Here is a 24,067-nt window from a genome sequence, read left to right on the forward strand (position 1 = left end):
AGTTGTAGTTTCCAGCATAACAGGGAAGGTAAGGTGACCCCCTACTGGTTTCCCTCCTTCCAGGAAAAAAAATATTTTCAGTATTCTTCAAATAATCAAACGCCCAAATGTGTTCCTGCCAAACGCATTTTAGGTAGCCTATATTCTCATACTTAACCCTCCTGGGCCTTTCCGATCTTTGGGTTGCCTGGTTTCGTTGTGTAATACTGCTTGTACCGTACAACCTCAACCCTGCAATGCACAATCAACAAAAAGTTACAGAAATAAATTATGTTGCAGGGTTGTCACATGAATGTTTACATTGTTATGTGACTATAAAGATAAAAGAAAAAACTACACCCATTTATTTTATTAATTTAATTAACTTGTACTTTTATTAATTAAAATCTAGTATCAATGTATTGCTTGCAATTGTTTGTATATGTTAATAATTTCTGAATATAAAAAATAGATAAGAAATTGATCACAAAAAAATAAATAATGGCCTTCACTGTCGCTATGGAGACGCTGTTACTGCTGGGGGCGCTGCTGCGTTTAGCTCCGGGTTTTCTGCTGTGATGTAAAGGTAAAAGGTCAGCCTGTGTAACGTGTCAAACGGCTGTCACCACACCGGTGTATCACTTCACCGTCCAGCCGCTTGCAGTTGCACACACATCGGTACTGTTACCCCAGCTGACCTCAACGTTATTTCAGTAAAATGGCAAAAAAGCGAAGAGAAAGACGAGAGGACGACGGTTTGTCCTCGGCACAGGAAGAGGTGAAGGCTAGTGACTCACAAGTACTGAAAGGTGAGTTATGACTGTAGTGGCTCATGTTAACTGTTAACATAAATTTAACGTTAGAGCAAAGCAGGGGAAATTAAACACTTCTAGTTAACGTTAGATTTATATATAGATTGAGCCAGATTTCCACTAGGCTCGGTCATTTCTACTTTAAGGTCAGTGCAAATTGCTGAACATGAGATAGCTAACGCTAATGTTAGCCGTAAGATGGTTGTTGTCCTCTTTAGAGTAGCTAGCTAGCGAGGTAAACTAGCCGATTAGACGACTTGGCTGAATAGGTCAGCTTACGCCACAACCTTATATTAGCTAATGTGAAGAACATAACGTTAACTCTGTCGTGTTGAAGGAAAAGTTACTAACGCTAGCGAACATAGCTATACATCACGCAAAAATCTGTTAGTGCGCGTTAGAAATGATTTAATTACCATGAATGTTTAAATGAGAGTAAACAATTTTTTAATTAACGTTAGCTAAGTTGTGATCTTTAATTAACAAAGACTGTCCTACGACAGGTGGTTGGGGAAGATTTATTTAGATCCTCTAACGTTACTCGTATAAAAGTAATAACACTGTAAAAACAAAATACTTCAAAGACTTTCATTATAAATGACAGTGTCTCAAATAAAACTACTTGCTGAGAAGTAGCCCATTTGATTGTTACCATACTATTAACTTTATGTATTATATTAGTATTACTGATATATTAATTAATAGTGTAAGAATCATTACACTATTAATGCAACCTTTTTAAATATTGTTGCATGATGTTAGTTTAATCTATGCCAATGCACCACAATTTATAAATTCGTTTTATAAAATGTATGTTATGTGTGTACAATCCTAATTTCTGATGCAACTACAGCTGTCAGATAACTGTACTAGAGTAAAAAGTACAATATATTCCCCCTGAAATTTGTGGCATGAAAAGGAAATACTTTACTAAGTAAAGTACAAGTACCTTAAAACTTTATTGAAGTACACTTTACATTACACAGTGTGATATTGAACTTATTCCACAATTCAGAGAGCTGCCTCCAGTCTCTGCAAAACCTGCACCAGCTGACAGAATGTTGTGTACCAATAAGAAATAAATCAAATGAAAAACATTTTCCCAACCCCATTAACCCATGACTTCAAAAAGGGAAATATTTGATTGCTGAGCAGATAACACTATTGTAAAATTATTCTTATTTGTGTTAGATTAAATTAGATAAGTTCTCGTTGTGGAAAAATATAAATACACTTAGAGCCATGGTGTGTGGTGGGTGGGTAATTGGAACAGGAACAGAACTACAACATTATCAGGTGGTGCACATAGACCGTATATATGGTCTATGGTGGTGCAGGTGTTGTAGAACCTGTTTTATTAACATAAAACAATTATTTCCTTATCGCATCCATTCACATCAAAATTACTTTATCAGCATTTTTTTTATCTGTAATTGATTTCATCAGTTGCAGTGTTTGTACTTTGAAGCTTAAAGTTTTATCTGGATCTAAATTTGATGACACAAAAAATGTGCTTTAACTTTTTTGGGGTCTCAAAAGAGGTATTTCTTTAATTCTGTCCATCGATTATATAAGTAAAAGTAGACAATATGAACATTATAACTTTCATAAAGGAAAGCTTTACAGAAGGGTAGTTGTATTACATTGCATTGTTTTTTTTAAGTGTACCAACAACTGGCAGCTGAGTAGGTTAGGATACAAAAGTCACTTTTGGTCTGGCTTGACTGCTTTAGGCTTATCTCTGACCAGGAGTCACTGCTTTAGATGATTTCTTTTTTAATGGATACTTACCAGTGTGATATGCACTAGAAGAAATTTGTCTTGTTTGCAGATTTCTGTGTTGGAAGGTGTGACCCTACTGCCTGTGTTGATTTGTTAATCAGTACAATACAATACTACATATATAGATACGCTATTATCCTATTTCATGACATCTCTATCTCACACCTGAAATTCAACAATGTTACAGTTATCCCTTTCCATAAACTCTTTAATGGAAGTATGATTTAACAGGCTCACAAACCGCAAGAGTCTGACTCAAGAGGGAAAGTCAGTTACCTATAGGGAGTTGCACAAGTGATGCAAAACTCACAAGCAAATTACACAAGCCTCCCTGGTAGGTAGTTTGTTTTTATAGTAACCTCTTAATTTATTTGGTGAAACCTATTCTCTTTCCCCCACAGAGGCTCAGCATACTGAAGGGGGCTCAGCACGCATGTCTGTCCTGATTCTGGTGTCTATCTTCACCTGCTCTGCCTCAGTCATGTACTTGGTCTACAGAAACTTCCCAGAACTTCCCAAGTAAGTTTTTTTTTGTTTTGTTTTTTCTTGTTTTTTTCGTGGATTAGTAAACTTGGTTATTTGTGGGTGGGGGACTATGTTTATCCCTGGAAATTAAGATTGATGAGTGGCAGTGATAGACCTACAAGAATAAACAGTATTTCATAAATAAATGATAGACCTATAAGAGTAAATAGTATTTAATAAATAGACAAAAAATGTTGATGCAGTGCAACAGGTTTGTCTTGGTTAACTTGGTTATTGTTTTGTACTAAATGCAAAACTGTCATTCTTTTGTTGATGCTTTTACCAAGGTCAAGTTAGTGGCTATTTTAACACCCTTAAGTAAACTTAGATAGATAGATAGATTGTAAGTTTATTTACATGGCAAACATTAGTGACAACATGCTTTACCAAGAAGAGACATTAACAGGAGTAGAAAAAGACCAGGTAATTTGTATGCTTAAACATGGACACATACAATCCAGAAAATATATAATACATTTTGTACCGATTTAGCTTCTCTGAAGATTTTGAGAAAGGTTGTAACGTTTTTAGTTTTCAGCCTTGACCTTGGCATAGCTGATGTCCTTGACTCTGAGGCCTGTTGTTGGATGCCATTCTTGCCAGCCATTGTTGTTTACGTGCAGAATGCCCCGACTTTGTATTTAATGTTCTCTCTGTAAAAAAAAAAGTAAATGATTTAAGTAAATCTTAACGTTAACTAGTCACCTAACCAAGGACCCAGAATCGGTGCAGTGTTGGATCTCAATGTTTTTAACAGCCTTGAGACAGACGTCTTGACTAGTCTGAGGCTTCACTTTTCCTTAGGTTGCATGAGGTGCCTGAGTTGGCAGTATTTAGCTACTCATCATGATGCTCAAAATCCAAAGGCGACTTCAGCATTTTGCACAAACAAGTGTTGGTATGTGCATTGTATTGCAATGAAAACAAACAGAAAATGTTTGTGTGAAATATGTATGACTGAAGATTATAATTTTTTTTTTCCCAGTGATGAAATGGAGAAAATCAAGATCCCTAAAGACATGGATGATGCCAAAGCTTTGGGAACTGTGCTGTCCAAATACAAAGACACATACTACTCCCAAGTGTTGGTGGCCTACTTTGCAACATATATTTTGTATCCTTGGAGAATCCATCTATCTTAACTTTTAAAAAACCACCCTGGTGAAATTCAATTCTTCAAACAGTCTTGGTTACAGTGATAGTTTGTTAGAACAATTCAGTTAATTTGTTGTCAACTGGGGTCAGCAGTTTACAGATTTTAGCAGTTTTTTATTTTTTATTTACCAGGTTCTTGATCTCGGGATACCACCATGACAAACACTGGCTCCAGCGTTCTTCCAGCGTCCTCCCATTAGGACTGACAATAGAAAGACACATCTGGGTTAGAACTAGCTGGAGAAATATTAAACATTTGAGTTTTTATTCCTTCTGTGGATTTCTTTCTCCATTAACATGGACCGTATTAAATCAAAGATTCCACAGAAAGACCAGCAGATTAGAAGATTATTAATGTTTATTTATTTATTTGATTTGACATGCATTTGCCTGAGTGATAACTGTATGTTTTCTGTAAGTAATTTACCTTGACGCTTTTGTCAGCCTCCAGACATTTGCAATCCCTGGATCTATCTTCCTTAGCATCCTGTCTGGATATCTTTACCCTTTCCCCTTGGCTCTTTTCTTAGTCTGCTTGGTGAGTAAGGAAGGATGGTATAAAATTTGTGATTGAAAATAAATGTCATATTGTATGATGAGCAACTGTGCGCTGATATAGTTTCCAAGAGACACGCATCTTTTGTAAGAGAATTTAATGCCTCTTAACAAGGAGGATAACAAAATTGAAGGAAGCGCAACAGGCAGACAACTTATCACGTGGCTGTGTTGTATCATAGTCAGTTGTGGAATTTTTGTTTTTTTCTTCTCTTTTGTTACATTTTGTTCCTGTATGGTTTAATGCTGTTTCAAAACATGGTGAGTGCTGAAGAAGTTCCTGTTCTTTGATTCTGAGGGATGCTAAATCGTAATGTTTTTGCTGCGACAACCAGGAAGGGCACAGGTTATTGTGTGTTAACATCAAGGCCCTCAGCCCTGTCTTTGAAACTACATAATGTGTATTCAACTTTGTGTTTGTCTGTCTGTGTGTGTGTGTGTGTATAGTGTTCTGGCCTTGGTGCTTCCTTTTGCTATATGCTATCATATCTGGTGGGCAGACCAATGGTCTACAAATATCTCACAGAGAGAGCACAGAAGTGGTCCCAGCAGGTAAATGCCTTAACTGAAAATGTACTGTGAATAGAAGATATACTACTATACTATTGATTAAAAAGAGGAATGAAAAACCATCTTTAGGAATTAAGTTTAATGCCTTTTAATTAAAAAAAAAAAATTAGGAAAATCCAACCTTTTAAGCACACCAGTTTTCTTTGTGAATGAATAGTATATTGTAAATAAATAAATGTTCTTCCTTAAAATACAGGATGCATGAGTATACCCACCCCTATGTTAAATTCCCAGAGAGGCAGGCACATTGGCAGGCCAGTGGATGGATCCAGGATACTATGTATCCTGATAAAGTTCCCCTTGTCCTTTGGAATTAAAATAACCCCATATCATCAAATACCATTCACCATACATAGAGATTGGCATGGTTTTATTTCAGTTAGCTTAATAGCTGGTTTGATTTGCATTGAGAGAGGACCTTATGGAAAGTTTCCCATGCCTATATCTAGGTATGGTGAAGTGTATGTGATGATGTGGGACTATTTTAATTCCGAAGGCCAAGGGAACTTTAACAGGAAGCACGGTATCTTCGATCCATGAAAAAATTGGCCTTTACAAATAAAAATGTGCCTGTTTCTATGGGAATTGAACATAGGGGGGTGTATACTTATGCCCTCGGTATTTTAAGGAAGAATATTTATTTATTTACAATACATTATTCATTCACAAAGAAAATTGATGACCTTAAAAGTTTGGATTTTCCTTCTTTTTTTAAATTTAAGGCATTAAGATCAATTTCTTTTTTTTATTCCTTTTTTTGATCAACTTTAGCATGGGTGTGTAAACTTTCTCAAGCCACTGTGTACTGTAAGAGCAATAATCAGTTTGAGATGTAAGCCACAACTGGGTCATGGAAGGCTTGTATCATGTGGAACATTTTTGTTGCAGAAACTGCGTACTATAGCAGGATGAAGTTGTTTTTTTACCAAAAAGAAAATATACATATAAACTGATCATAATACAATTCACAGATAGCATTTACTGGTCATTCGGGGCATATGACTTTCATCACTTTTTGCTGGCAGGTTGACAAACACAGAGATCATCTTATCAATTACATCATCTTCCTGAGGATAACCCCCTTTCTTCCCAACTGGTTCATCAACATCACCTCACCTGTCATCAATGTGCCTTTGGGGGTTTTCTTCATCGGTACCTTTCTTGGTAAGGCTGTCCATCCTTTTTGGCTGAACTGTATACCTTCTTTTGATATTATTGGTTGTCACTCACTCAACTGTATTAAACCTGGCTATTTCACAGGAGTGGCACCTCCGTCCTTTGTAGCTATCAACGCAGGTACAACACTGTACAAACTGACCACAGCTGGCGAGGCTGTGTCCTGGAACTCTCTGGCTGTGCTCGGTGTACTCGCCGTCCTCTCCATCTTGCCTGTCTGTTTCCAGAAAAAGCTGCAGAAGAAACTAGAGTAGAACTTTAAACGGCTCAGCACCTCATCTGCAGGCTGATCCCGGCAACCCAGCATCCCCTTCCCCTTGGCTCAGGAACGTGCAACTGTCACTCAAGTTGCTCTGCCTCAGTCTCATACACAGCTGCTGGTGGGCGAATATCTGACCACTGACACAACAAGCTCATCTCTCTTTGACCACAAAATGCATGCAGTGGTGGGAGGTCCGTAGTAAGTGTAAACTAGCCGCCTCTTACATACATTTTTTGGTTTCTGTGAATTCTGTTTCGATTATGGCACATGTAAATAAGAGAAATTTAGTTTTTTGTTGTTTTTATTTAAGGCACTGCTCATTATTTTATGATTCTTGCCAGACAATTAAAGGTGCTACTTGTAGGATGTTGGAGTAAAACTCATCATTCTGATACTTTTCATGGGGCAAAATGTTTCTCCTTTCTTGCTAGAAACTGCTAAAAACAAAGTCATACCTTGCCCACCTTGTTGAGGCTGTTGCAAACATCTGTTTGTTTGTTTTTGCTGGAATAACTTTTACCATTACATTTGCTTTGGCAGTTGCATATCATTTTCTACATTCTGTTTGTAGCACCTTTTTAATTTCCAATCCATTTTTTAAAAAATATTTATTTGGACATGCTTGTGTCTAGGTTCAGCCTAATGAATGGAACCACCACTCCAATAAATGTCGCTGTAAGTTTTGATACCTGGTGCTTGCCTTGGCAAACCGATGTGGTGTGAGGAAAGACTGTAATGACTGTTCTTAGGAAGTGCTACTTTTGTTGACATGTGGGTGAGTTCCCATGTTCTTCCTTGAAAGGTGCCTGGAACCACTGCCACACACATTTTACCCAATTCTGTTAATATTAGTAGATACTTTAACTTGTAAAGAATGTACTAAGCTGATGTTATATTTCCTCCCAGGACAAAACTCTAAGCATTTTCAAATTTGTAATTAGGAAGTGAACATACATGCCAGCACAATGAATTTATGTTTGGTAAGATGTATGCAACACAAAAAGTTAGTGAAAAGCCAAGCCGAATCATCTTGGGCTTGTAAATTTAAAATAAATCCAGGGTGAGATGGGTTCTCAAGTTTTGCTGTAGGTGATGATAATGGTGGTCTATTTGTGTCAGTCTCAACCCCAGGATATGGTTTGCTCTGCCAGTATAGAAATGGTGATGCCCATATAATGGATAATACACCTGTGCCCTCAATAAGACTGCCAACGGACTGAGCTATCAAAGCCTTACCTTGCTTTTTACTGCTTCCATTTTTCACCAGCAGAGATGTATTATGATGCCTGATTTATGTTTTTAGTGCTCACTGAATTTTTCATTTAGATGTTTTTTTCCCTGTGTACCAAGGTAAGTTATTGCTGCTGCTTAAATTTTGGACAGTTGGAGACGTTGATGCAGTTAATGTACATTCAAGTAACTTATTTGACACAATTTTCTTTAATCTCTTAAAATATCACATAAATCGAGGCAGTTGATTTGGTGCATTTTGAGGTTTTCTGTGTTTACTTAAATGTCTTATTATAGTAGTAAGATTTACTACTCTAAGATTAATAACCTTTTGAACCCAAGTTTGAAATGCCTACCTAAGCATCAATTTCCATGTTACTACTGTCAAAGACTGCTGGCTTGTTTTTATGGTTCTTTCTGGTTTATGAGAGAGCTGCATTTGTGCAAATGACTAATCCCTAAGGTGGTTAAATCAAGTGGTAAATGCTCTAAATTGCTCCTTTTTTTTCTTTCTTTAATTATTCGAGTTGAAGCTTTATTAATTAACTTCTTGGAAGTTCTCCATAATGCTAAATTTGCAGAGACATGAAAGATTTTGATTGTTTTTTTGATTTATTTGCTACAATATTTAAACCTTTTCTTAACTTCATGCTACACATATACTCAAATTGGATAAATTACTACTATTTTGTGACCCTATCAAAGATGTGAGTAAGATGATTGTTGTGTAACCCTCTGTTAACATTTCAAAAAACAGTATTATTTTGTACTGAGCAGTGATGTATTGCAGTATGAAGTGTTTACAGATTGCATATTTCTGTCTTATCTAATTAAATTTGTTTTTCTTTTAATATTTATTGAATCCTTTAATTTATTTTTTATAGGAAATGAGTTTTGAGTGCCTGTTTGATCATGCTACAGCAGGGAGCTATCAAAACGTAAAAGCCATTTATAAATGATGATTCTATTCATGATTTAACCCTTGTATGGTATTCGGGTTAAGTTGACCCGTTTTAAATTTTTACAAGAAGAGATATGGTACAAGTATACATTTTTTCTACCTGAAAGTCAATGGCCTTACCTTATTTTCTGTGACAAACATGTATAAACTAAAAAAAAAGAGAGACAAATACCTCTGCATCACATTACAAAATCTTCCACCTTCAGTATAACCAACATATTTAGCGTTCAGAGAGCTTTAGAGCTCTTATTTGAAGAGAGTCAGGCACACAGTGATGTGGCAGAGGAAGATGTCTCCAAATATGAGGATAATTTAGATATCAATTTAGAGTATTCTGAAATTTGAAGATGGCTTTCACTTGGAACATGCGCCACAAGGAGCACCACAGGCCGCCACTGCTGGAAGAGCCCCACAACAATCTGCTGGAAGAGCCATATTTGTCTGAGAATGGACAGATTGAATGGTCTTCATCCCCAGTGAGAGAGCGAGGGATACGAGAGGGTCCCAAAAGTAAAAACAATAATTATTTAATATTCTTTCAAATGTGGAGTTTTGCAGCAAGTTTCTATATAGTCTCTGCTCTCTTTTGTTTTGTGGAGCCACAGAACATGCAGCAAACTTCATTGACACATAAACAAAAACATTTGTCTCTATAGCCCAGACAAAATGTTTGACACTGACATTTCAGTGTGTTTATTAAACGATAAGCAAATGTTATCACATCTTCTGTATCAAGTCCCATGGAACGAGAGTGAGCTTTAGTGCCACCAGGTGGTGATATTGTAACATGCCTGCTAAGCAGTTTTTCTGTTTGGATAACATTGCATTCACACTTTTACTTATGCAAAAACGCATCGGAAGGGAAGGCAAGGGAAATCGTAGATTTAATTCAGTTATAAAAAAAAATGCATTGAAAGAAATTATACAAACGATGTTCCTTAATAATTAAAAACTAGCAAAATGCGTTCAGTGTGTAGATTTATTTTCTTCAACATGCAAAGGAACGGTATTAATTCAATTCATGCTGGTTAGATGGGTTGACTCAGTGAAATTTTAACCTCACTTTGTTATGGTAAAATGTTTTTTTTCAATTGGACATTCAAACAATATTCTGTATTTAGCTTTCAGTATTACAATCAAGCCCCGTTCTCTGCGAACATTTTACAGATAGACGGTTGAACTCTATTATCTATTTCATGGCCAATAAAATACCTTTACATCCCATAAAAAACACAGGGTCAAATTTGTTGCTTCTCTAGAAATAAATAACTGCAACCGCTAATTGCTTCAACACAATGTGTTTAACAGAATAGAATCCAATCCAATGCACTATAACCATAACTGCACTCTGCTGAACGGGTAAAGAATCATTCCTGCCAAGGTCCATGCACATACAGTTTCATCCTTGTGTTACTTTATGGATTCAAGAAATGATTACAGCTGTTGTGCTGTTGACGGACCACAATGCATTTCGACTGCAACGCTCTGATTTTAATGGATATGTAAAGCCAGAGAGAACTAGAACAAAACCAGAAGGGAATTCAATATTCATTCAAAATAAAACAATAATTGGCATCGGCAATAATTGGATAAAATAATAAAGAGTTAATTACCCCACATGCCGCATGGTTAAAAAAACTAACATCAGGGAAAGAATCATCTTATTTCTCCCTAATATATTTTTTTATGGGGGGTGGGGGGCGGTGTTTGCCTTTAATTGACAGGATAGCAGTAGACGGGAAAAGGAGGAGAGAGAGGGAGGACGATGCAGCAAAGGGTTGGAATCGTGTGTGGGTCACTATAGGGGGCACACACTTAACAGGGTGAGCTACAAGCCCCCCTAATCAGATTTTAATATTATTGATGTATTTACTATTATCACTTACTCATTTATGTATTAATTTGTAATTTTTAGTGTATCTGTTCTCGCCAATTTTGTGATAAAACACCACGTTTATGACATATGTATAACAATACATGCCAACTGCAGCTTTTCTATTGTTTTGTGGAAACGACGTTTTATTGTGAAGGATCGAGACCGGATGTATGATAACTGTTGCTGTTAGCAGAACAGGTCAGTGTAGTATCGGTACTGATTTTCGAGCTTCGCAGTAACGTAGCATCCGTGATGGCAGAGAGAAATCACTTTTCCGAGTTTCTTTAATATGCTCCCTGTTGGGAGGATAAGGGTACCACCGGACCAGTCTCAAAATGACAACCGGCTTCAGCTCCGGTTCCTGCCGCTTCGCAGATTATTTTGTGATCTGCGGACTCGACACCGAAAGCGGGCTGGAACCCGACGAACTGTCCGGTAAGCACATTAGCAAACGGGATAAATGTCGGGCTGATGCTGTAGCAAATAAGGGAGGAAGGGGGCTGTTATAACATCGAGTCAGCGTTATTATTCAGCCTTTACTTTATCTTAACGTGCCTGTGGTTCATTTATTCGCGTAACATAAAATATAGGTTGTTAATATTAGTACACAGCGGACATAACGTCCGGCCTAGCTCATCTTCTTTCAGCCTGTTTGTCTGTCACTGCTCGATGAGAAGCGAGAGGGTTAGCCTGCTGGCTCTCTTTAACGCACTGACATGAATTTTAATTCAAAGGTTGTCGATCAATTCCCTCCGGATTTTACACTCTATATCTCATAAGGGTTTGATGTTGGTTCTGCACAGTAATGCATAGCTATTTATTTTGAGAAACTTTATTCAGACATTGGTGTTGGTTGATGGTATAATACTGATGTCGATATTATGTTATTACCCCCGAGGATGTCGTCACGGTGGCTCCTAGCTGTCAGCGGGTTATTTAGAGGAGATCAGGTATCAAGGTAGCAAAACACATGAGCGGATTAACAGATGCCCTAAAGGCAGAATGTACCATGTCCCCCCCCTCCATCGACCCCTGACATCCTCAGCGTCCACCAGAGATCCACATTGTGCATGCAACCATCCTCCTTAGAGGCACACCCTTCCCTTCGAAAAACAATTATAGATATGACTTAAACATTAATAAGAGTACAATGGGCTGTGACACACCTGGATCTTGTTTGATTCTGGGATTGTGATCGTTTCTGTCATTATTTTACCTGTCTGAGAACGTGTTCTGATTGAAAGAGAGAAGATGTGCATGTTAAAATGTGTCCTGAGGGTCCCTGAGCATGAACTGTGGGAAATTACAGCATGGCAACAGTGCTGTTTTTCTCCCTTCCATATTCCTGGTCAGCTGACTTTTCAAATGCACATTTGGTCATAAATGAGATTAGCATCAGCCAGTAGGAGTGGGCAATATGGCAATGCAGTACCATGCGACAATTTAAATTTGTCTATTGTCAGATATTTTGTCATATACCGTTAATACTGTGGTAGTTATCCCTTATACTATTCCTGGTTTTATCAGACCATTGTGGGCAATATTTGATTAAGTATGTATTTTACATCAATGTGATACCCCTTCTTTATTTGTAAGGTATTTATTTCACCCAATTACACGAAAACAGACATTTATATAATAACCATGAACCATTTGTCATCAACTTTCCAGAAGATTTACTATATTATATTTATTAATATTTAGACATGAAATGACATATACTGTGATGGAGAATTATATCCATGTTGATAAGTCCTTTTATCATTCAGATATTACAAATCATTTAAATACTTTATTCTGTTTAATGATAATGATGACTGAATTAACTTGAGTTTTCTGACAGAAAGGCCTGACAGTAAGCCTACACAGTTGCGAACACTCAGTTCTTCCAAACTTTATCGTTTCTAAGTGTTCCCAACTTATTAAAAGACAGAGACAACGCATGGATTTACCTTATCTTGTAAGAAATAATAAAGGCACTAAATCCAAGATGCAACCTGTCAAGCTGCAGTTGTGAAATGACAAGCTAAGCCCGAACAAAGTCACTCGGTGAAGCAGGTTGGATAGCCAGGGCAACTGACAGAAGGCACCTGACAGGGTATGCTACTAGAACTGCACATCTCATCTCAAAAGAGCAGGTCAAGACATGCACATGCACTTTGTCTTGGCCCAAACATGGTAAACTACATCTCTCAAAAATACTCTGTTATTTCCTTATTTGTTCTACTGTTTTATCTTAAATGTTATATGCCTTGAACCAGTGTATTTGAAGACTTTTGTAACTGAAATGAATTTGATTTTCTTGTCTCGTCCTGTAACTGATAGATGAGTGTGTTTTTTGGGTTGTGTGGCCAATTTAGTTTGCTCTAGGTGCTTCCACCAAGGAAAAAAACAATGTAATAATTAATCCTCTTGAGCTCGGTCTCCACTGGGAGTCGTGACAGACCCAAGATATCAGTGGAGGTGGGAGTCATGTTTGGTAAATAATAGTGTTCACAAATTATTAACACAATGAAAGTTTTGATAAATAATCACCAAAAATGTGGATACAATGACCAAATGGGTAAAGCCAAACAATAAAACAGGTAGTAAGTATGTTAAATTCAGAAAATAAGAACACTTTACTGTAATGCAGCCTTTAAAACCAGGAAAAAAACACTTGTGTCCTATCACAATATCCAAAACTTAAGATGATATCTAGCCTCATAGTCATTGTCGATATGACATCATCATATGACACCCAGCCCTACTTTTGACATTGGAGATTTGTTTCAATTTGGGGTATAATATCTGGCAGCTCCAACATTTCCCCCACTAAATAAGGTCAGGGTTTCCCGCCGCAGCAACACACCTGCTAACTAATATCTTCGGGGGAACCCTAAATGTTTAAGCCAGGGAACAAAAAGGTCAACAAAGGCATAATATGGTTTCATCTCATATTATGTACTTATCACTTCATTTACATTTAAATGTGGTGTATTTCACATTAAGAGGAATCACAAAATACTCGCTCATGTTTACAGTTGATATTCCTCAGCCATGCAAGCAATCCAAGTGCAAATCTGCTAACATGATCTAGCCCTAAGCTTGTTGTGAGTGTTATGGTGTATAAGCTCTTGTTGACCGGGTCACTGCTCCTGTATTCTCCTAGCAGTCTTCAGACAACAATCTATAGTTCAGCCATTTGACAATTTTTTTTGTGTTTTGAAAACAAAAAAAGTTTTTTGCTCAACTGCTCTTCACAACACAGTGATTAACAAGAGAAGAGTCTGTATTTTCTATGTGATTCATTGTGACTCATCAGAAAGTACTTTCCTCCTTAAAGAAATCACTGAACCAAAAATCCTTTTAGTTTTCAAAGACTCAACCCCTTTACTTCTTATTTTGTTACTTCCTTTAATTCAAGTTCCTGTTTACAAGCTTAGTTCAAGTGCACTTTAAATTTAATAAATGCATAGAAGTTAAAGAACATGCATTTTAAAATTGAGCACAAAAGTAAGCAGAAAGCACAGGTAGATCTCCTTGACCAGACTAAGGCCATGTCAGGCATGAGCCCCATGTTTGTTTTTGACAGAAGACTTAATTATAAATTTTATTGTAATACGGTTATATATATATATATATACATATATTTATATTTATATAGTAATGACCCATTGATTGGCTTTCCCTCTAACCTTTAAAAAGATCTAAATTACAGTAGCTGCATTATGTTAAATTTTTTTTCTGTTATCATAATTTGCCATTGAGTGTGTGATAAGGGGTTCTTTGAGGTCTCTCTGACAAGACAAAAACGTAACCGTTTGAAAGCTTGCATAGAGGTACAAGTTGAAGCTCTGTGGTTAAACATCGTTGACGCTGTTCTACTTACTGCATGTAGCTGCTGCTTACTGTAGAAAGAGGTTAGGGGCTTGCCCTTATCGACTCTCAAGTTTAGTTGAAGAGACGAAAGTGTGCGGAAATTCCATGGTTACAGGTTACATTATGCAGCTAAACATCCCCTTTAGGTATACCTAGAAGTTCTTTTGTATTGTAAGTAACATGTTTCTGCTTATTGTTGGTAGCATTCAGGTCTTTCTTTCCTTGTGATGGAGTGCCTCTTCTGTTTATTCTTAAAAGAAACCATACCATTTTCACAAGAAAATCTAAATACTGTATGTATTGTTGGTTAGATTAGTCGGAAATGAAAATGCTGGGAAACAACGCTATAAATATGTGAAAAGTTAAGTCAAATATGAAAGTGCTAATTTTATAGATGATACCAAGAGTATATGCTTTTTCAATTTTTTAAATAAAATACTTACTTATAATATAGTAGAATAAAATAACAGATAATCTTTAAGTTGTTTAAGTCATTTTTCAAGCAGTAATACCAAACACTGTGGTTCCAGATTCTCAAATTTTAGAATTTGCTGCTTTTCTTTGTCATATATGACAGAAAACTAAAAGTCTTTGTTCAAAACGAGACATTTGAACATGAGAACTTGGACTTCAGGGAATTGTGGCAGTAACTTTATAGAGCAAACAATTCATCCATTAATAAAAAACAACAACAACAACAACATATTAATCAATAATGACCATAGTTGTTTGCTTTCAGCTGTCAAATGTCAAATGACACTAAAGAGGCAGTTCAGCCTCATCTTAAACAACAGATGTTCTAATTACTGAACAGATGACTGAACATTGTTCAGTTTTTTTACGCCTTAACGATTTAAACCTTTTGAATGAATTAAAGCAACAAACCTGGCTGACAAAACTGTCGATAGAAACTTGGTGCCATGAATGAAACTGGTGTTTTTTGTCTAGTGATGTACCAGGAAAAACAGTACGTTCCTCATTTTTAATATGACGCGTTCTTGATTCATGTACAGTGAAACACAAAGAAACAACCAAAATTTTCTTTAAGCGCGGTGTTTGGCAGCACAGGGAGGACCTGATTAGCATATGTATGACCCTGCAGCCTCACAGGCGACACTGGAAACACAGGCAGCTGAGGGACATAAGTACACTCGCACACAGGCTCCACTTATTCAAATGCTAAATATCCTTTTGAATTTCCCAGGCAGCCTCTCTCCCCCAATCCTACTCAGCAAACAAATGAGGATGAATGGCTTAACATGAAAGCTGGTTTTAAATGCATAATGAGGACTTTCATATTTTTACTTTATTTATTTGCCTGTTAAGGGTCTCCTTCAGTGTTTTAAAAATCTTCTTGAATGTATCAGAGACATTTTGAGTGCAGTATGAAGATTCATTACAGATCTTAACATACAAAATATACACAAACTCAGAAGCTGACCATTAATAGGCTCATAGAAAATGCTAGCTCGTAGGGCTGTAACTAATGGCAACAACAATTATGGAAGCTAAAGATTAAAGTTTTGAGAAAACTGTCAATAAAATCTGCTGCTTAAATCAATTTAATTTTAGACTCTGAGTGGCTGGCTTCTTCTCAATGGCAATGGTGGCCGAGGCTCAAGGTTGTTGTGTTTAGACCTATCCGCCATGCTAGAATGATGGACAAAACATATTCAAAACAAGTTCTTAGAATCAAGGTTGCAATTTTTTTGAAAAAAAAACTAGCAGGCATAATATAAATACATAGGATTGTTACATTATTGGGGACGTCCTGTGTTTTTGTGTTCATTTAGAATATCAATAAACAAAAAATGGGAACACAGAATGGGGAATTTGTGATGGTTGTCTGTCGCCATATCTTTCTTTCCCAGCATGTTGCCATCATGGCAGAGTAATTAAACCTGCACATTCTTGTCTTAAAAGACTGCATTTTCTGTGGGTCAAGTTTCTATGCAGTCCAATCCTGTGGCTGCTAACAGATGTTTTGCAAGGTGAACTTTCAGGCTCTCAAGTTACATCGAAACGTCTTCCTGTTTGCTCTAGATGTGATGTAGATACTGATTTGGCTGTTGGTGTTTGTAATTCTCATCAGCTTACTTTTTTATCTTAAGTTTATGATTTAAAAGCCCAGTCTGGATACTTTTCTATAACTGACCTTAATTTGACATGTTGCATTATGGATGGTCCCAAACTTTTAAAGCATCAGAACATGTTTATAACTTGTAGAAATACATTTGTTTGGTTGGTCTAAATCGCACATCTTTTTAACACTGTGACATGTCAAAGAAGGGAAACCACAGGTGATCTTAACTACAGTAATAATGTACCATAACTAGGTTGGCAGGCTTAATGGATATGTTGCTACACTGAACAGATATGGCTGCTACAGTAGTTGGTACAGGTGATTATTTTGCTTAAAGGTAACTGAGTTAATCCAGATTAAAAAAATAAATGTACTGATACTTTGTTGAATATACGGGTGCTATTGAATTTGTCCTTCTTTTATGTTGTCAGCTAAGTGTTTTGTTGGCAAGAAAATGTCTGTTATAAATACATTTTTGTATTTATAAATAAGGAGCACGAACCCACTATGCTCAACTACAATATGGTTTCCAACAGGTCCAGTGCAATTTAGGGAATTCCTTAAAATTTTGACATGTTTCTTTGATAGTTACTTAACCCATTTTGTGCCCTAAAGCTACAGAAGAAACAGTAATCTGGTAGTTTCTGGTAGTCAGTGGTATTACCAACTAATGTGAATGAGGAAAGACAGCGATGTTAGTTTGCCAGTTTTCAGTAAATGCAAGTGCATGTTTAGAAACCTTTCCTACGCTGTAATAAGTGAAAAAAAAATTACAATTGGATTGACTTGAGAAATCTGATTCTTTTTATTAAAAAATGAAAAACCCATGTACACCATTTTCACAACAGATATTTTGGCTTGCCTTATATAGGAAAAGCACCAGTGCAATTGATGACATTAAATATGTCCACAGTCCATTTATGTGGACTAGTTCCAGGATGCTGCTATTGTGCTACTATTGTGCTGCTACTTAATGGAACTGAGCCATTGTTAAGGAAATTAGTTTCACCCATTTTTAATACAAAATGTCTGCTGTGAAAAGAGGTCTGTTGGCCTTGTTGGGAATACAAGCTGTGAAGGCTGTGAGTTTAAGCTGAGAGTGCGCTATCATGTCCTGTCAGCACCGGGTCCTCTGGGTGAATAAGTGTTGATGTTTTTGCTGCTGAGCTATTTTGAAGCATTAGCAGCGTCTTCACCAAATTCTGCTGCAGGCTGTCGAGTTGTGCTTGACGATATTTCAAGAGAAGAGAGGTGCTGAGCCTAGTGGGCCATGCTACAGTAGGTGTTAGGGTGTATGAGTACAGGAGGGGTGCAGAGCTGTGGGTGGTCCTTGCCTCACACAGGAGGAGGAAAAACATTGAGGAGCCCAGAACTCAGTGACGCTCTACTCTCACTGCTACCGGTCCACACATTTATGGCATCGCAGTCCAGAGCTTGTTGGTGTTAATTTTGACAAGTGTCTTCCCTAGGTGAGGCCTTTAGCTTGTAATTAGCACTGATTACCAGTTGAAGATGTTGGTTGGAAGAAGGAACACCTGTGTTTGACAACAGCCTTGCTATGCACTAGAGCTACACAATATGAGGAAAATATGTGATATGCAATATTATCCAGATATTAAAGATAAAAATTAAAATAAAACGATATGTTGTGGAGCCCTACTATGCACAGGAGCACAGATGGGCAGCAAACTGTGATATACAAGGTCATCCTATGTGGAAGTATACGTTTAACATATTTGTCCTAGAGAAGGTTATTAGTAAAGCTGTGACAGCCGAGGTGTACAGGGATAACACCATTATGGAGGGTCATTTAACAGAATTGATATTAAAAGGGAAATATCCAATGATAGTCATTTTGTATATTAAATTTTCCTATTTATGCTTTTGTTTTCTTCTTTATTTTCCTTTTCATATTACATCGTTAAATTTAAGTTTTTGTTTTTATAGCATTTTCCATTTCAGTTGTTTCAATGTCCAGTTTTCAGTTTCCTTTTTCTTTTTAACATTTAATTATGGCCTGGTCTGGTTTTGGCCGTGGACCTTTGTTGCATTTCTCTCCCTCATTTCCTGTCAACTGTCTCTAATAATGGCTTACAAATGCCCAAAAAATGATTTGGAATAGTACAATATGATAATAATTTATTTTAAATTTTATCTTTTCTCATTTTCCATTTGAATTTTAGGTGGGTAAAATGATTCTCTTTATACACTTCTGTATGTAACCGCTATGCTCCATGGCTGCAACACGACAAGCGCCTGCCACTACAAAAACCAAAACTTGTGCATATTAAATTTGGATCTGATGATAAGATTTGAAACCAAATCCTCCAAGCGATTCCAAACAGTTCCATTCAAGAAACGATTCCACTGGAATCGTAATTTTTAAAACTATTCCAAGTAGGACTCGGTTCTCGATGCCCAACCCTACCTTACTGTCTGTGTAGTCATCAACAGTCCTTTTGAGTGACACTAAAGGAAACCTTGTGTTCAGTTATTCTTATCATTTAGTACATTTAGTAGTACATGGATTTATGCTTTGTAATGTGTTATCGGGATTAAACATTAATTCTGGAGCAATCATAGTGGTATAAAAATGTCAAAGAAATAATAAGCAACTGGATAATCTTTTCCCATCCCTACAAATTCTAATAATCTCAGTCTGACATATGGCCTAGTTTCTTCCCTTTGGGCAGTTAAAATAATATGAAAGTAACCAACAGATTTAACCACTTAATCCTTAAAGGTCTTTCTTCACCAAGGATTCTCAGTGAAGGATTTCCAAGATTAAACATGTCTTCTCTTATTCAAACAAATGCAGTAATCAGGAGGGAAGACAGTTGAGAGTCATCATTTCTTGTGTGTGTGTGTGTGTGTGTGTGTGGTGTGTGTGTGTGTGTGTGTCACTATTAATATTATTAATGCAAAAAAATTGATTTTCCCTTACTAGTTAGCTTTCCTAACTAGAAAAGAGTGGATGTTGTGTGACACACAGCTCACATTTGGCTTTTGGCTTGTCTGGGGACATGCTGTACGAATGTGATTTTCTGCCAGCAGGACTGTTTCATTGGTGCTCAGAAAATGTGATGCATGAAGAGGAAACAGCAAAAAGCATTGCCTGGTTGCATAAAGGTTTTTTTTAAATGCAAAATGTAAGATTATCTAACTCTGCTCGAGTCAGTCTGTAATACAAGAGCAGCCATTCTCTCAGTAAACCTCATGACCGTCTAGTGATGGGATACGCTAATTTGCCCTCCTTGAGATGTTTATTCCACATGTGATTAAAAGGGCAGACTGCTGAAAATGTTTTGAATTTACTCTATATTTTTCTTTATTGTCAAGAAATCACTTAAAAAGACCAGAAACCTCCTTATTCTCTCTGTGGCACTCAGATTGGATTGCTTCCGAAGAAATAACCCTTAAAAAAACAATTCACAAATGGTTGCTTCAAAACTCATGACTTTCCCATCAGCCTTAGCAGTACTTTGTGTTTACTTTGTGCTCTAAAATTGATTTAAAGAATTCCAAGAATCGATTCTTATTTTTTTTTGTTTTGTAATGGCGTGCATACTGTCACATGGGAAAAGTAACTACATTTACATACTATGAATTGTTTTTTTAATTGAGAATTGTTTTTGAATCAAAAATCGATTTTGAATCAAATCTCGAGCCTAAAAATTCTGACATTTTCTGAATCGTGCAACCCTAATTAGCATGATAGTATTTTCATTGTGAGCATGTCAGCATTCTGACAGCATGTCCAAGCACCACTGTGCAGCCTTACATAGCTGCTAGCATGGCTGTAACCTCTCTGTGTTGACAATATAATCCATATCAGAGCAGTACAGATTTGCATGATCTCTAGAAGAGGAAACTACGACACACAGAAACGTGTATCATAACCCCACCATCTGGCTTGAATTAGCATACCCACCTGACAGAAACGGTAATGTGTGTGTCTGTGTGCAGCTTGTTCTCAGAGCAGAGCTTTGTGAACACAGCTGTCAGGGTGTGTTCGCACAAACTGAGAAGTGATGCGCTACCCACCTAGAACCAGGCTTTTAATTATATTTTTGTTTTATGTGTTGTGTAGCTTTATGCCAGTATATAGAGGCTACTAAATTCAGAGATGGGGCCAGAGGAAATTTGGCGGGGGCAGATGAAGGTAACCCTCACACCACACACTCCTCCCCCTTTTTACCTGAGCTCAGCTTTATCCCTTCAACCTTTAACCTGGCACACTTTTTCTTTTCTTTTTTTTCTTTTTTTTTTACTCTGCAGCACTTGTTTGTTACTTCAAATATTAAGTTATTTTTGGCACAGGTGTTGGGACCGGCCCTTTCTGTTTTGCACACCACTCTGATTTCTCTCCTTCTGGTTTCTTGTCTCCCCTCCTCCGTCCCATCCTTCAGCAGCAGCTGAACAATGAGCTGATGTTTGACAATCACTGCTTCTGTTTCTCTCACACACACAAATCTGGCATTGCTTGGTCAGTGTTTACCCCCCACCCTCACCCCCAAACTCTGAATGACTTTTCAGTACTGCCTTGGTGTGTGCATCACTTCTGCTTTAGTCTGGGTTCAAATCAACTCAATTTGTGCTTCCTATGATTCATTATGTTGTGTGTTCTTTTGTATTGCCATTAAAGCTGCCAGGAAGCATGAAGATCCATAAAGTAAAATATCTATTTTGGAGTATAAGATGCTTCCTGTTTGAATATTTTATTTTGTTTGCTTTCTTGAGCAGGATGCGGATGACAGCTTTATATGATGCAATACAATCTTCCTCTCAAGACAGACATGCTGACTTGCTCTTACCTCTGAATTTGCGCTTGGCACTTTAAACCTGCTTCTGATCAGATTGTTCTTCTGCTCCTCCATCAACATCTGGAAACGTGTGCTAACTGTTTGTCCCTTTTTTTGTTGTTTTTTCGCTCTCTATGTTGTTTTCACTTTCAGGTGAGAATTTTGAGCAGAGTCCATTGCGGAGAACCTTCAAATCCAAAGTCCTAGCACATTATCCAGACAATGTTGAGTGGAATCCGTTTGACCAGGATGCAGTTGGCATGGTATAATCTCTATACAGTTTTCCTCATATCATTTAAGATCAAAAGCATGGCTGGGAGATTGGATTGAAATCAGTATTACAAAATTAATATGAAAATTTTTCCTTTGCATCCTTATACAGAAAATACATGCAAAATCACATAAATAATGATGTTTAATGCATGAAACTGTTTTTCACTGTAATGCAATACTTAAAGAAAAATATCAGTAACTAATTTTGTCACTGATAACTAGCATTTTAGGAAATATGCTTTCTTGATTCTCAGACATGAAAGTGGTATCAATCTTTTCACCTAAATCTCAGAAAGAAAGTTTATAGTAAATAAACAGATTTTGATGTAGTCTGATGTCCCCTCACCGTTTCCTCCACCCTCTGATAGCTTCTCTGTCTCTCCTCCCACAGCTGTGTATGCCGAAGGGTCTGGCATTTAGGACACAGGTTGATTCCCTTGAGCCTCAGTTCCACTCCTTTATCATCACTAGAGAGGATGGCTCTCGGACCTACGGCTGTGCCCTCACCTTCTTCGAGGAGGTGACCAGTAAGCAGATCTGCAGTGCCATGCAGACTCTTTACCACATGCACAACGCAGAGCAGTACGACATCTTGCACACTCCCACCTCCCCACCAGGACCTGAGGACCAGCGGCAACAACACTCCCAGCCTCGTCCTGTGCTGCACGCTGCACCGGCCATCTCCCGCCTGCAGCGCTTCAACTCGTATGACATCAGTCGGGACACGCTGTACGTGTCAAAGTGCATCTGCTTGATCACACCCATGGCCTTCCCTCAGGCCTGCAGGAAGGTGCTGCAGCAGCTTCACCAGGCTGTCTCGTCCCCCCAGCCCCCGCCCCTCCCGTTAGAGAGCTTCATCTACAACATCCTCTATGAAGTGCCCCTGCCACCCTCCGGGCGTTCCCTCAAGTTCTCAGGCGTGTACGGGCCTGTGGTATGCCAAAGGCCGAGCACATGTGAGCTGCCACTCTTTGACTTTTCCATTGGTGAAATGATTAATCTGCTGGGGATGGAGAACGTTCTTCAGCTTTTCACCTGTGCCCTGCTCGAGATGCAGATACTGCTCTACTCACAGCGTAAGTCATCATCCAAGTAGTCAGACTAACATTGAAATCCTGTGTATTATGGACACAATTCATTAACACTATACATGTTTTCTGAAGAGCTAGACGCAAGAATTACTCATGCATTATCTGTAACAGCTGTTTTTTGAGAAGTGAGAAGTCATGTAATCCTGTTTAGTAAGGCAGTCTGAAGAGATGTGTCTACAGCTGGGAAGCATATCAGTGTCATGACCTGAGACTTGATATTCTCAGGGGACCTGGTCTTTACATGCTGGTGTAGCTTTAAGGCTTTCCTCCACAGATGACAGAACGGCTTAAATTACGATTAGTGCAAAAAGTATTGTTACATTATAGATAGAAGACAGGGTGAAAAGCCTCCCTTAATAGAGAGGAGGGAGATGCAATATTGTTTAAAAATGGGGATAACTGCACATTTTGCCCTCCGTTGTTCATATGAAAAGTAAAAAAACGTGCACTTTACAGAAAAGTCTAATCCATGGCTGCTTTTTTCCCCTCCACACAGCTGGCCAATCATTGCGTGATGTGGGTGTGAATGTGGGAATGTCCTTTTCGGAAAGTTACCATAATTGGTTGGACACAACCCTTTCTAATCAGACGTCAGAAAAGGTTTTCCAATGCTGTCAATGTAGTCTTCAGCGGCCAAAACAAAACTATTTGGCTGCTGAGATCTTTATGCAACATAACTTTCATGGTCTGTTTCACGCACAATCCCAGACACAGTGCACTGAAAAGGAAATATTGCACCTTGTGTCATTGCTGCACTGTCTCTCTATAATCCAGCTCTATGGCCAACTTTAGAAATTTTAGGATTTCAAGTGTCAGGATGGATGTAGGAAGAAAAGCCATGGCCTTAAGCTACGGCCCATGTTTGCTATGCATGGTGGAACTATTATCCAAGTGATTACATAACCTGTTGAGTGTTTCCATTAAAGTGATGCAGTGTGAGTACCAGCCTGTGCAAATGTCGGTCCCCTCTCCCATCACAGGCAACTTCTTGTAGCAGGACTCGTGTAAATGTGTGTCTGTGTTTGATGTTCGTCTTGTGTGCACATTTGGGCTGCTAGGCTTTGCAGGCCTTTT

At 37.8% G+C, this 24,067-nt stretch overlaps 2 protein-coding genes across 6 annotated transcripts in view; both read left to right on the top strand.

Annotated features, from left to right (window-relative positions):
- Positions 1 to 530: 530 nt before the first annotated feature.
- tmem41b (transmembrane protein 41B) lies at positions 531 to 18,524 on the top strand. 2 transcript variants are annotated; one of them, XR_004332809.1, is made up of 8 exons: positions 531 to 788; positions 2,975 to 3,092; positions 4,084 to 4,212; positions 4,698 to 4,791; positions 5,256 to 5,360; positions 6,404 to 6,542; positions 6,639 to 7,548; positions 18,513 to 18,524. XR_004332809.1 is itself a non-coding variant. In XM_032521455.1 (7 exons), the coding sequence occupies exons 1-7, from the start codon at positions 698 to 700 to the stop codon at positions 6,806 to 6,808; spliced, it is 846 nt and encodes a 281-aa protein (XP_032377346.1). In that variant the 5' UTR covers positions 531 to 697; the 3' UTR covers positions 6,809 to 8,899. The 2 variants fall into 2 exon arrangements, 1 of the variants encoding a protein (XP_032377346.1); XM_032521455.1 differs by lacking the exon at positions 18,513 to 18,524 and having other exon boundaries at positions 6,639 to 8,899.
- The window catches only part of dennd5a (DENN/MADD domain containing 5A), a 35,247-nt gene continuing 22,247 nt past the window's right edge, over positions 11,068 to 24,067 (top strand). For 2 of the 4 annotated variants that reach the window (XM_032521112.1, XM_032521265.1), the window contains exons 1-4: positions 11,068 to 11,318; positions 20,918 to 20,989; positions 21,783 to 21,892; positions 22,294 to 22,978. In XM_032521112.1, coding sequence (XP_032377003.1) covers positions 11,219 to 11,318; positions 20,918 to 20,989; positions 21,783 to 21,892; positions 22,294 to 22,978 — 967 coding nt within the window. In that variant the 5' untranslated portion in view covers positions 11,068 to 11,218. The remainder of the gene's footprint in view (positions 11,319 to 20,917; positions 20,990 to 21,782; positions 21,893 to 22,293; positions 22,979 to 24,067) is intronic. The other 2 variants (XM_032521187.1, XM_032521340.1) reach the window with 1 other exon arrangement.

This window comes from Etheostoma spectabile, chromosome 1 (genome assembly GCF_008692095.1).
Source record: "Etheostoma spectabile isolate EspeVRDwgs_2016 chromosome 1, UIUC_Espe_1.0, whole genome shotgun sequence".
Classification (NCBI taxonomy): domain Eukaryota; kingdom Metazoa; phylum Chordata; class Actinopteri; order Perciformes; family Percidae; genus Etheostoma; species Etheostoma spectabile.

Coding starts and splice junctions, on each gene's coding strand:
- tmem41b (XM_032521455.1), top strand. CDS start 698: ATGGCAAAAAAGCGAAGAGAAAGACGAGAGGACGACGGTTTGTCCTCG. Junction 4,213..4,697: donor TACTTTGCAACATATATTTT/GTATCCTTGGAG, acceptor CGCTTTTGTCAG/CCTCCAGACATTTGCAATCC. Junction 5,361..6,403: donor CACAGAAGTGGTCCCAGCAG/GTAAATGCCTTA, acceptor TTTTGCTGGCAG/GTTGACAAACACAGAGATCA.